Consider the following 14433-nt stretch of genomic DNA (forward strand, 5'->3'; position numbering starts at 1 on the left):
CATTGTAAGCCTCCGCTGGTCTGCTCGTCTGAAAAATATTCAATTCTTAAGAATCACCCGCCCGTAACATTTTTGTGAGTAGGAGTTCTTGCGCACGTAACCGATAATTATATATTCAGAATCATTAAACATTTTTTTCGTTTTTCGAACAAAATTTTCGAAGATGTTCCGGATAACTTGGCGACGTGCATCTTTTCTTCTCACGGTTCAGCGAAAATGATGATACAAATAAGCCTGTGGTTCTCGATGATTATTTCATAGCTGTGTGCGTATAAGGTCGGGAATCGCAAACCCGATAAATAGGAACTTTTGTGTCTGCAGTTTAAACATCCAAAATTAATGAACGAAGACGAAAACCCACGAGGTTACAAATACTTGCATCCGGAAAACAATTAGGTGGGAGACGAGAAAAAAGAAAGTGAAGAATGTGCGTACGAATGTATGTGGCCCACGGACTCACCCAGTTCGGCTGTCCTGAAGCTGACGGGTTTACTTGGGAGCGAGAGGCCAGAGGATCGGCTGACCGAATGAACGCGTGCAACGTATTCTGTATACGGTGTAAGGTCGGACAAATTGTACGACACGTATTCACTGCTAGTTGCCAGTGAACCAGCGTGATCTAGGCCTGCGCTTTGGACGATGTTGGCTACCTGACGACGACCAAGTTTGCCCAAATCGTGATCTTTGGCCTCAACACTGAGAGTGTAAGAATCGACTGACGGTGATGTGCTTTTATGCCATAAGAGCACCGCGTAAGTGGCTCCGATAGGTCGAGCGTCCAAGCCTGTTGGTGCTGCAGGAAGTTCTGGGTGCGTAAAAATGAGGCACGGCAAAACGGTTTTCCTCAGTACAGTACAGAATTCATAAAGCAGCGTTACAGAGCGCGATCGTCCCAAGTACATCAGCTCCTGAGTCTTGGAAGAAAGTTCGTCAAGGCCAACTAAAAGCAAACTGACAAGGTTGTGGGAACTCTGAATCATACGGGTTTACACAATACTCCTCCTATGTCAGCAGCTCGGAATCACGTTTACTGAACACAAACCGTCATGTGAGGGGACAGCACTGGACTCGAGTTTCACTCTAGTTATAGCCCATCCGCATCCCGACAAGATTTGAACACCTTATATCAGGAGCAATTGTCCAGCGTGTTATCCTTTGCTCGATGCACGCTTAGTTAACAAGTTTGAATACTGAGCAGTGGAGCATGAACAATGAGCTTGGTTTCCCTAGCCCCTCGAAAGACGACTGGAGTAGCCATTCGGATTTCGTCGGTTGACTGGCTAATCAAATTTCTCTGGAATGGACCCGCCAGTTTGTTCAAACGTTATCATTCAGTTTCATCTGGCGTTCACTAGTCGTGCAGTGGTACTCAACTTGACTCATATCTCAAACCCTGGGGGTCAATGTTCCGACATGGCTAAGGATCTGCACCACTGATAGCACTTATTAAGAGCAGAATTCGAGTCTACTGCTTCCTTTTTTGGCGTGGATTGGCCAGACTAATTGCATTAGGGCAGAAGAGAGATTGGAAAAAGTAGAGTAAGGAGAGCACAAGTTCCACATTACGGCTAACTAACCCTTCAATTTACTTTGTGCTGCATCGTTTAATCTTTCAGGTGTTTCACTTGGTATTCATATTGAGATATGGCGCTGTGCAAGCATCGAGCGCCAAAAATTGCGCAACTCAACTCGTGTCACAAATTACACTCATTTACCGGGTTCTTTAACCGACTGTATTTGTGCTATAAAGCTCTCCAAATTAGCAGGAAACGCATGAGTCTCATTCAGTGCCACAGGATGATTCTCCTTGTGATACATTCCTTGAAGAGATAATCAGCTCTTCTTTGGCTCTGGAAGATTTGTGTCCCTAGAAATAAGCTTCCGTATCACAAGAGTTCTGTTCTCCAGGCTTATGGTTTCTTTGTCGTGAACCTTGAATTAGAAAGTAATGCATATAGTTAGTTCCCTCCAATTTGTTCCGAGGAAGAACCTGATGGTTATCAAGCCAATAACTTGACAATTACAGTCAGAAGTGATTACTGAATCTCCTACAAAAGACTGATCACTTCTACTCTGTAAACCTTGTAAATTTTATTCTCTGAGCAAAAGTGTGTTTATAGTTAATGGCCTGTCAAACTAACAATCCCATCCTCACTTCTAAAACGTACAGTTAAAACCTTTTATCATGACTAGATTTCACTAGTACGTAACTGCATGAAGTTTGATTAGGTATGCATTTAGTTTGTGGGCTGTACCGAGCCCACAGAAATTTATCACTATAGTCGTCAGTTCATTTTTTACATTTTAAAAGTGCTACCAAAAACAACTGCCCTACTATCCGTTCATGAGAGTTTCCCATTCGCAAAAGGATGGCGCACTTCATGGGTCTTGAGCGTGTAAAGGATGTACGAGTATTCTTAGATATTTCAGTATTTCTAAGTTGCCCGTGCTTTTTAACTATTTGCTCATTTCAACAAGGATTGCGTAACACCAGTTATGTAGTGTTTGATCACTTCTGCCCCAGCGATTATCGGATATAATAAACCTGTGGGATGAGTATTTGTCCAGAGTATTTGATAATTCAGCAGCGGTCATCGAAAAACTCTCTTCATCTGTTTTTCTTGCCCTACCCGCGCCAGTTATTTGTCCGTCAGTGTTGTTGGAATTTCGAACTGGGATTATACAAAGTACTGCATGCAGCAGGCATTCCAAATATTTACTAACTTTGTGAGACTAGTTTGCGCTACTAGCAAGCCCGTAGTTATAAACTGAAGGTGCTTAAAACCCCCAGCTCTGTGTAGGAATATAGCCCTTTTCAAAGGTGGTCCTCGAAGTGATGCCAAAACCCAGGTGTACTCTCAGTAACCGCTACGTAAATTTTAAAGCGGACCTCTATTGAATAATGTCCAACGGGAGCTGAGTGAGAATAACGCATCTGTGTCCGAAGATGTTCTTTAGCAGTGAATAAAGCATATCCGCCTGATGCTGAATGCAAATGACGTGGTTGGTGCTACTACTTACTACTTACTACTACTACTACTTACGTTATCTTCACCAGTTACGTAGATGGAGTTGTTTCATCCAGGACAGTATACAACAGTCTTCTAGGGGTCAATTGACTAGTTAGGTTTATTCCGGGCTGGTAGCGGAAGACTTGGAATATCTTTAAAAGTAAGGCTTGAAAAAGACAACGAAGGTTGAAATTTTTGAACTTGGACTGCTGAACAAGTCACATGTTGTGCCCGCCTGTTAGAGTCTAAGTAACCAGTTTCATTGTACGATTGTCCACACCACCACAGTATTCCACTCGAGAACCTGTTATTTACAAGGCACCAGCGGTAAATCGACATAAGTTCATGAATGTCTTCGTTAAAGGGAAAAATCCATCTAGTCTGTTAGGCCTTGGGTGACTGGACGACGTAAGTAGAGGTAGCATGTACAACAGACCAGAGGAAGCTGTACATTTTAAATTCGGGAGAGTTTTCCAATCAGATCGCGAACTTGTGAGCATCATCACAGTGTCCTGCTTGTAAATTTTTAGGCCCAAACTTCTAAACGCCAAACAGGTGTTAGCTGAGAAATTAGTTCTGGGTCTGGTGCCCTTTTTCATCCTAATGGGGGAAGTTAGAATTCTGCATAGCATGCTATTTTTCAGAAATTGATGCTAGTGAATTTCTTAAGCAGACGTAAAACACAGCTGGTCATTGAGAATAAAGTCCTTTGTAGTTACATCTTTTACCTTGTTAATAAATGACCGACCATTCGCACTTTCTCATATAGATAAACAAGTCTGCTAAAGATGCCAACACGCCTTTTCTACTTTTATGTCTGACAGAAAATCACAGAAAGTCCTGATTTTTTTATATTTAAAATATAGTACGGGATGGATTGTTGAATTCGCGGCTTTTTTGTTTATTCCGGAGAAGATGCTGAAATTCACATGTTTGAAGTAATTGATCACATCGGATATGATAATAACTCGCATAGAATCCACTATCAGCCAACTGAAAGCTGAAACTCTAGTGTGAACACCTGTAAATGAGGCCGACTCAAATAATTATGGAACCTCCCTCTGGTGCTGCTAGCAATAAGACAGAAGCCACATGAGCTAAGTGCATCACAATGCCATTCACGGGCGAAGTATGTGCCCCAACTATAGCAATATTCTCAGCGTTTGACATCTCCATCAAAGATGTCTAGGAGTGGCGGTGTTTCACGATAAGCATCCAGGTCTCACTAGTGGAAGACAGTGATTACGCAGTAGTCGCGTGGTTGAAATTTTCAGGAACTAAGCACTTAATATTACGCCTACTATAGCATGGCACCCAATGTGACAGAATCAACTTTAGGAAGTAATCAGCCTGTATTTTTGCACTTATCTGCGGAAAATTATCAGTTTATTTGAGCAGAGAAACCAGTTTTTAAGGTTAATTTGCAAATATCTTAAATAATGTGGACGGGAACAAATGAATTTACTTACGGACGTACAGATTTATCAAGCTTCTGTCTGGAGAGTGTTCAGACGTTCCCAAGTTGGTCAACTAGACTGCTGTCTGACGTGCTAAAGCTTCTAAGATTCATTGCTTCACACAATGCTCAACGTTTTTGAATTTTGTTTAAATTGGATTGTCTAGATAACTTAACTTTACTGTGGTATTAGGATTTTTCTTCCAAACCGCTTTAGGATAATCAGTGAGACATCCAGTGAAAGAGGCTGGAGTCCTTACTATGAAACTCATTGATTATTGGTAAGACGGTTATTGATCTGTTCACCGAGCTAGGCGATTAATTTACAAACGTTTCGTTAGCATACAAGAAGACATCATAAGTGTGCAGTCGGTTGGGCCAACAAATTAGCAATATCATACCTGTAAGGTAACTGCCATGATTTACGATCAGGTTATAGTGGAAAGCGCAAGATTTCAGGTGAACTTACGCGACAGTTTAAGGAGATTTACTGGTTGAATGCAATAGTACGCAAAAATCCAGAGTCGAAAATATCCGTAATGTAGCCGATATCTTTGTGTATGAAACTGTGCAAAGGATGCGTACAGTTTCAAATAAGAGGCACCGTGTAAACCTTGGTTTGATGTTCAGCTCATGGTCCGAGAAACTCAAAAGTATAAAGCACTCACTGCTTTTGGTGTGGTTTGACAACTCAGTTAGCGTAACCATTCATTCAAGTGTATTCTGAGTGGAGTGTGCGACAGATCAGTTTGTTTCTTGGTATATAGGTATATCTAGGCATTCCCGTTAAAACGAGAAAGCCCTTGATCTTTCAGTTTCAAATAAATAACGTATATGGATTCGATGAACAATACAACTCTTGTGAAGAGACTGGTTTCTTTTGTTCTTGTCCGGAGGCGTCACTTTAGTTTAGTTTCTCGAAGATGGATGAACAGAACAATGGAGGTATATATGCCCCAGTCGACCACCAAAACTGTCCATCGACTCACCTACGTCTGCAGAATAAATCATTTTGGGAAAATATCGGCCTATTTTGTATTACGACCCTAGCAGATCTGTCCGCCATTCCTCAATTAACATAGTTTAGTTCATATTATAGCCCCCACTGAAGATATGCTCTGGCTGCAGCCCTCATACGGGTGATGAATTTTGAATTTTCTCAACCAGTGAATGACGCTTGTGGCACCTGAATAATTGGTATGCGAAACTCGGTAGAAGAAAGCTCTACTGTGTCCTGTCAGCCATACCATGTTTGACCACTGCGGTTTGTGTAATCGTGAATTGGTGATATTCACTCATCTCACGAACATTGGTCTCTGGACTGATCCATTGAAAAGACCTAAATACCAGCGTCGTTGGTTTTAATTCATAGGCGAGAAATCGGGTTTATCCATAGAAAGCTGGCAAAAGGTGTGCGTGTCTCAAACTCTCGTTTCGAGAGGATGTTCAATGCTTTGGCATCCGTCAGCTTTCCAAGGTGATCATCTGTCGATTAGAAAATTCAACCCATACAAACACTCATCCATTTTCCGGGGTTCCCTGTTGTATTGCAAACATGAAAAACGGAATCAGTGCATTGAAATGTTGTTGTTGGCAAGGCGATTTTAATGAAACCACAGTGCGGAAAGCTGTTTGGCCCAACCCCATATCTTGGAATCATAGACTGACATTACATTTCCTGATAGATTTACTTGACTTCAGTTGGATGAGTACAAGTTTCTATCATAAAGGCATTATGGAGGGTTGTCATCACAGTAATCAGAAAAACGTCCAGGTGAATTTATCAGACTTGATACGAATTTCGCATCTGACCAGAGGATTAATGATGACTGACTCCTGTCACTCTTACCATGCAGTCTACTTGAAAATGAGCACTTTTATCCTCAGGCAAATTTTCTACTCCGAATTTCATTCAACCGTGAATGTAGCTTGCTCCCATTTTCTCGTTCATGCGTGTAACGCTGAGTGCTCGCTCAAGTGCACCGAGAAAATATTTTTCAGAATCCGCAGCAATAAGTTCAACGTGACTGAACAAATCTATTTGTTCAATGCGTGTAGCAGCGTCATACTATTTTGTCGTAAATATTCGTTGCTGCAAGCAATCTGAAGATGTGATTGGCAAGCCCTTACGCATTCTGGTTGGTAGATGGCCTACCTCACTCGAATAAATCTTATCTGGCAACAAAACATCTTCGCTTTGACAAATTTTAGCTGCAGGATACAAACCAAGGTTTGAGGGCGTTTTGAAAACAAACGAATAACCCTAAGTTAAACATACTTTAAACAATTTTGTGTGCATCAACAGTGAGCATCTGATTCCTGCTTTTTTATTCTGTTTACCTGGTAGTGAACTAAATATCTAACTCCACATTTAGCTGATGAGTATTTAGTAAACTTGTTGTATGTATGCGGTAGACAACCCTCGACGGCCTCAGGAGAAATAACACAGTCGAAGCCCCTAGAAGCCCAATGAGATTCCGCACAGGATGTTCCTGACTTTGGTGGCCAAGTTGTTTGTTACTGTACATCGCAATTTCGAATTTATTTTTATGGTTTCGGTTGCATTTTGCTGTTTGGGATTCTTCTTGGTTGACTAATTTTATTTTATTATGCATATACATAGAATTCGTACAGAAAATTTAGAATTTGTAAGGCTACAACCATCCAAAAGGTGTACAGACCACAGCAAACAATGCATGGCGCTAGCCAACCTTATCCCTGTACCTTATTTGAGTCATCAGGCCATCTACTGTGTTCACTATTTGTATCGTTTATTTAGTGTTATCCACTTGAATCTATAATTACGGGTTACAAACTGGACATAAGGATGGTATTAGAACTGTACCCTCCTATTCACTGTCCCCTCTTATTGCTACCTCTTTACACCTACTACGAGTGTCTCAGTGCAAACCCTACGCACTTTATGCCAATCCGGAGAAGGATGCCAGCCTGCCACTTACTGCTTACTACTACTACTTACTCTCAGGTAAGATGTACTAATATCTCTTAAGTTTTAGCAAGCAGTCCATGAGTGCTCTAAGCTTTTTTCTGATATTTTTAGTTCTTACATCCGCGGCTGAGATCACATTGAAGATGGGTTCAGGCTGGTACTCAATAGAAATCACTAGTGGCTGCCTAATGGGTAACTACCGATTCTGTTCTATAGCAGTAATAACTTGATAAGACGCCCAAGACCCACAAATGGTATAACAAAAATTATGGGGAATTATTGACGAAACGCCGATGAAGGTTCCTCCGTGTCTCGTTATTTGAAATCGCTCACTTTTTCTATATATGCAACACTGATGACTTTGAATGGCCATGCCAAACTCTTCTCCTGAACAAGCAGGTCCACCTAACCCTATTTCGTTCGATGAATATGCGTCCAAGGATAAATAATTATTTTGTGTCGGACAGAGTGAAAATCAAAGTGTGATAACATACAACATACCGAACAACTTGGCAATCCTAGTTATCGTTCAATAGCTTGGTGAAATAAATCGTGCAAATATGTTCACCGGTAATTCATGCAATATTGGTAACTGCGCTTTTTGAAAATGGACCACCGTCTCCCATTGCTGGTTGAGTGTTTTCTTGAAGCACAGGTGACTTTGTTTCTACAAATTCAGGCAACTCATTCTATACATTTTGTCGCGTATTCCTTGAATTCCGGTCCTAAGAGTGATTTGTGTCACATTTGGCTATAAATACATGAATAGTCGGCCCACGCAACTCTGCAAACGACATAGACCAGGACTTCGTGCTCACTGAGGCACACCTTAAAAAGTCTACAAAAGTGCTGAAGACTTTAGAGTAAAATGATAGAATCTTGCATATAATTAGCACCTCCATTCTTTGGATGGTACGGCAGTACGCGAAGGTGGCGACTGCAGAACAAACCTTGTAAAAAAGGAGAATGTTTCAAAATTTTCCTTCAATTATTAATCGGAAATAAAAGAGGCCGTTACTTTGTCCTCATAGTGGGAGTTTAGGCTTTCACGTACTTCAACTAGTTAATCGCACATTGTGTGTCTCTCGCAGAATGGTTTCGGTTGGGGTGGTGACCCATCTGAAATTCGAACCAAATTTGCCTTGGAAGAAATAGAGTCACTATTGTTAGCTTTTTCTGAGAAAAGACCGTATGCCTCAGTTAGATCGGCGTGGACTGTTCATTAGGCAAAGCCATGCCTGAGAGAGTCCTTTGGGCATCCATTTCCACCTGAACAACTCTGTCCACAGTTTTCCCGGCGCCATCACGCATATGGTGAGTCAGATAATTCCACATGACCCCGTTTAATTCACGCGTAAACCTCCGTCTCTGTGGTCTCGTTCGGTAGTTTCGGATTTGTCTAGTTTTTAATCCGTTTCAATGCTAGTGAAAAATCTGCCTGTGAGAGAGTCGACATAACTTTTCCTTGATACGATAAAATATTTTTTGGCCAAATTCCAACTCCGTGGCACTTTGTCTTGGTCAATAATCTGTGTGAAAATTTAGGCAGAATGTGGGTACGAAGGGACAATCAAACGGTGGCTAGGATTTAGCTACCGACACCGACATAAGAGCTTCAAAAACCTAAAATCGGGCTGTAAAAAATCCTCTTGAACCTTGTATCAACGAACGATTGATCGCGATTTCGATGTATCAAATTCTGACCAACTCTGCAATCGATTGTGGGGGTCTGTGAAATCTGGTGATTTCCAATCTTCAGAGTATTTTGTAAACAACATCATAGCATCACGTTCCCATGACGACGAACGCTATTGTGTTCCGCGTGAATTCCATGACTTCCATTCATGTTCATTACCGCTATGGACGTCATTGTAATGACGTTGTTAATCTCATAAATTTTGATACAGTTAGGGGTACACTGGAATGTTTTTCGAAAGATTTTGAAAATTTAACTGATCTCACCTTTTACGACCACACTGACGTTACGTCGAACAAGACCAAGATCATTCTTGGCTATGCAGTTGTAATCGTAAGACTCCGTTATATCAGTCAATCGCAGTGTGGCCTCATGTGGCTGTGGTTCGGTAAGCGGACGTTCAGCACGTATAACCGGGCCAACATTACTAGGACCAGCTGGGCTGCCCAGAGTTGACCACCAGACCATGGGGACCGGAAAGCCACCTGCCCGGCATGTCAGATTTGTCCCTTGTCCTGGAGCAACGTCAACTTTCTCGGGTATTTCGTTTATATTCGGAGGGAACTGAATACCTGTGGGTGGCAATATTCAATTGAAAATGAACCGTAAGATACGTTTGACTAATATATGAAATCTGAAAGGTTTTGTGGTGAAACAACGTATCGCTGATGGCAAAAACATGCCAGTAGCTGCTGTCGGTTCGATCATGCTCAAAATCTACTGAAAATTGCCACATGCACATTCAAAACAATGGTCGGTTTTATTACCAGAAAACCGAAATGTTGTTGTTTTTCACAACAACGAACTCTCTAAGCCCAATGTATCGTGAAACTGACACAAATTTCATTCATCATCGTTTGGCATACAGAACAAGCACCCGAAAGCCGGCGGACGGGGAACCGATGCAAAAACAACCATAAATGTCCAACGTCTAATCAAGTTTCTGCCGAATCAACTTGCCTTGTTGTTGAAGAAAATGGTAGGCAATGGTTAGATTGTCTGGGGTGGGAAGGGTGGAATGCAGGCAAGTTGAAGGTTATTACTTGCGGTCAAGCGCCTTGAATGGGAGGCAAAGTAGAGGGATGTGAAGCTCAAAACATTTACTAGGATTTGGTTTTTTTTTCAGCGTTTTTTCAGCGATCATACTTGAGGTACCCCAACCAGGTGAAAACTACTGACTTTGAAAAGCCCATTGGTTAGTCACTAGTCAGTCACATTCGTGTTTTAATTGATTTCAGCGTTTTTCAGCGATCATACTTGAGGTACCCCAACCAGGTGAAAACTACTGACTTTGAAAAGCCCATTGGTTAGTCACTAGTCAGTCACATTCGTGTTTTAATTGATAATGCGAACTTATATAGCAAGGTTATGAATAAATAATCAAGATAAATGACAATTCGGATTCTTGGTTGCTGGTTGTAAATTTGATCTGAAGTGTAGGAATGAAATGAGTGAGAAAACAATCCCATTGGTATACCATCCATCCGGACACGAGTCCATTGGATACTAAACAATTAAGTTTGTGAACACCGCGAATTGAAGAGTCACTTAACACTCAGAAATTGGTTGTAGTAAACGTTCTAGTACTAACAGACCATAATCATGCGGAAATCAATAAGCTGATACTAAAATTGCATAGAATTACACGGTATAAACAGTATTACCACAGCGGATGCCATCGTCCAAATCAGTAGAGACAGCAGGGCAACCGCTCTCTGATATCGACAAATGCACTCATTTACCTATCAAGTTAGACTCAACCGAATCTCCCATGTATGATATTATTCAACTGAATGCTCTGCCGAAGACTATCATAAACGAGAGTTTGGGGTGAATCTCCCGTGAAAACCAAATTGATATGCAAATGAGTGTACTGGCAAAATCTGTCCACTTTGGGTCCAAGAAAACATAAGGTTGACGGAAACTCGGGGACCGTACCTACCTGATGAGCCTCAAGAAAGACGAAACGAGTCGTGGTCTGCCAGAGCGTTTTTAGCATACTTGCCAGTAGTTTCCTTTACGGTCCCTAACTTGTTTGAATAGGTTGCGTGGTGCATCAACGCGACTATTCCGCTTAGTTTACATGACACAAGGGAGGAGCTGGCCCCGATTTCCGTTCTTATAGGAGTTCCTCAGCTGAGTGCTTCTTTCGCTGTAAAATGAGATGAATTCCAGATATCTAACATAAGCCTCTCTTAAATAAGCAATACCCAGCCAGCGCCAAGTAAATTCACGCGAATTATCACGTCAGGTGAGCCAGTCTCAATGCCTAGGAGTGAGTGCGTTCGGCTTTTCGCATCTGGAAGTTTGGATGCCTCCGTTGATTGTCATTGGAGCAGTCGTAGCATAACGACCTCACAGAATAGATGTGTATTCCAGCAAGATTTAAAAGAGTCGAAGCACTAAACTTGCGCATTCCCGCTTTGCCGTAGACTCACCATAATAATTGCACCGTGGCAAATGAGGACCGTAGATAGAACACATCCTACAACCAAGAAAATACTGTCAACTAATAGGAACATGCTTTTCCCAAGGGTGTTCGTCTTTATGATGAAGGATCTCCCGCAAATGTCGTTGTTAAGATTCAGATGAATTTGACTCCGTCATTCTATCGACTCAGGTGGGGTGAAATGAGTTGTTTGGAGATGACATTCGTCTGAGCGCAGGCTAATCACCCCTAATTATACGTGGGTGAGTGACAATGCTGAACACCTCCCGCTATTGGATCGAATCCACCAGGCATACTTTGTTGAAGACGCCTAACAAGTTCGTTTGTAACACTCACTGACATGGTAGCCGAAATATAGGAAACATAACCCCAGAACCATACTTTGATTTGCAAACTTTCCATGCATAATATTGCTGTAAGTCGCCTTGTGGATTTCTAGTCTAAGGCAGAAAGATATTCTCATTCGTCGATGATGGAACAACTAAATCTAGATACTGTTCGATGTGTCCGAAAAGCTAACTTGTGATTATCAAACGTAAAAATTAGAGACATTCGGATTAACCTCAAGTAATTTGGAAAAAATACGAAAAATTACTTACCAATTTAAAAGAGACCAGCTATCTTACGGAAATTTACTGGTGAACGAAACCCAATCATAAAACTCTCACCATGCCAGAAAAACAGGTTAGTTGGTTGTCAAGCACTCGCATTGTAAACCCCATTCCCTTCCTTTCATACAAATACGGGATAGGAAGAGTCTAAAATTTAATGATGATGTTAAGGTGTGGTCCATTATTTGGGGATATAAATGCATTCACTGTGCTTTTGGTTTATTGGACATTCAATATCTGTCACGTACCTTAAAAAATAAAACGGATTTTTACCGACTTGCCGAAGATTAATATGAAATGAAAAGTTAATAATTTACCACTCGTTTTCTATAGAGAGCACAACCACCAACCCGTCGCTATGCACCAGTACGCTCCATAACAACGCACTGATGATGTCACCTCGATTGGTGATTTGCAATCAAATTACCCTGCTCAGCAAAAGAACCAGCGACCATTAACCAGTGGTTGTATATTTTGGATTGTTGACGCGTATTTTGGCTTTCTATCGTGTCTAAATAGAAATTATGTCACCTCATTGGTGATTTGCAATCAAATTACCCTGCTCAGCAAAAGAACCAGCGACCATTAACCAGTGGTTGTATATTTTGGATTGTTGACGCGTATTTTGGCTTTCTATCGTGTCTAAATAGAAATTTGGTGGAGCGAACAAAGTTCCTTTATGGTCACACTGTGCAGAAGTTCCATCCGCGACTCTTCGATTCCATGAATTTCGAGCAGTTGACCTCACGAATAGCACCTGAACACTGTACTGCCGGGCATCGGATGCCAACCCATTCAGGCCGACATAACATTGACACACGGACGTCATAATATTTTCATTAATAGTCCTACATTGATTACCAAAATATAGTCTGATGAGAGCACCAATAGGATCATCTAGAGCTCGTGGACAGGATATGGGCTAAAATAGGTGCCATCAACAACACCTTGCATGGATAGCGACAGTCATTCGTTAACACCTTGACTCAAGAATGTGCACAGATGGTTTGCAAGACTAACAGCCGCGTTTCAATTTCCCACCGAAAGTTTAGCCGTGTGGAAAACTTGGTTTACTGCGCAAAACCTATCCATGTAGAAGCCGCAAATTCTATTCTGTTCTTACTGCCCACACATATAAAATCGAATATCATAATCCTATTCAGGTTTGAAATATTCACAACAACTAGGGAGGCATATAAGTGTGAAACAGACTGTAATATTTTGGGTTCTGACCGTGTCAGTAGTTGTCCTGGTCGAGTATTTCGAAGTTTGATCTGAACATTGTTCTCTTCTGAAGGACTACCAGTTGGTTTCGACATTGCGAATTGTTCGCTTTGTGCTGTAAATCGCAGCTGTGTTGCAATCTGTACACGTCAGCATTGTACCACTCTTTAATTCGATTTTCACGCTCAAAGACATAAATGTTTGTCAACGGGTTTGGTCTGCTGACTTGTCCCTTGACCTCACAGAGCGTGTTCTTTTCCTTCTGACACAATACATTATTTTCTAGGTTTCTTTATACATTCTGTACACAACATCGCGTGAGTAGCCAACGAACTGTGATTGTATGGTATGAATGATCACAGCTTTGACTCCCTTTAGCTATAACAGCGTTTGTCTAGTGGTAACATAAGAAGACGGTTTGTGTGTACTTGTGCCAATTGGAATACTCTTTTCAGCCACAAAGATAAACAAAATAGACGCACGTTCATATCGATATCCCAGTAAAATAAGAAACCGACGCGGTGACTAACTTGTCCACACGGCTCATAGAGACGCAATTCTAAGCTTGGCATTCGAACACATTACAGAACCTGTTGCATCAGCTAACGACCTCAGTAGGCGAGCGCTCATCATCCCGGCGAAGTAGGGAATGGTAACAGACATGTTTAAATTTTCACATAGCACATAGCATTGCAAAAACGTGGACAGTGAGATACGTTTTTGGGTAGCCGTAAGAGCGTCAGCTTTCAGTGCGTTTTTTCGTGGTTTCTGTAGGGCCCTGTTTGTGTTCACCACAACGACAAGGGACAATTGAGTAAGGTGTCACAAAAACAGGAGCTGTTTTAATGCTACTGGAACGTACACTTCCAGGAATTCCGATTTGCCAGTGAGGTTCTCATTGTTGCCACCACAACGGGACAATTGAGTAAGGTGTCACAAAAACAGGAGCTGTTTTAATGCTACTGGAACGTACACTTCCAGGAATTCCGATTTGCTTTGCCAGTTCTCATTGTTGCCTTTATATTATATATATATA

General features: G+C 41.5%; 1 protein-coding gene across 1 annotated transcript in view; it reads right to left on the reverse strand.

The window, feature by feature from the left end:
- Positions 1 to 461: 461 nt before the first annotated feature.
- T265_12698 (hypothetical protein) overlaps positions 462 to 14433 on the reverse strand; it is a gene marked incomplete at both ends in the record, with an annotated part of 40139 nt that continues 26167 nt past the window's right edge. Inside the window, 2 exons of the mRNA XM_009164961.1 lie at positions 462 to 940; positions 9380 to 9685. Of these exons, the coding sequence (XP_009163225.1) occupies positions 462 to 940; positions 9380 to 9685 (785 nt within the window). The remainder of the gene's footprint in view (positions 941 to 9379; positions 9686 to 14433) is intronic.

This window comes from Opisthorchis viverrini (assembly GCF_000715545.1).
Source record: "Opisthorchis viverrini unplaced genomic scaffold opera_v5_10, whole genome shotgun sequence".
NCBI classification, from domain to species: Eukaryota; Metazoa; Platyhelminthes; class Trematoda; order Opisthorchiida; family Opisthorchiidae; genus Opisthorchis; species Opisthorchis viverrini.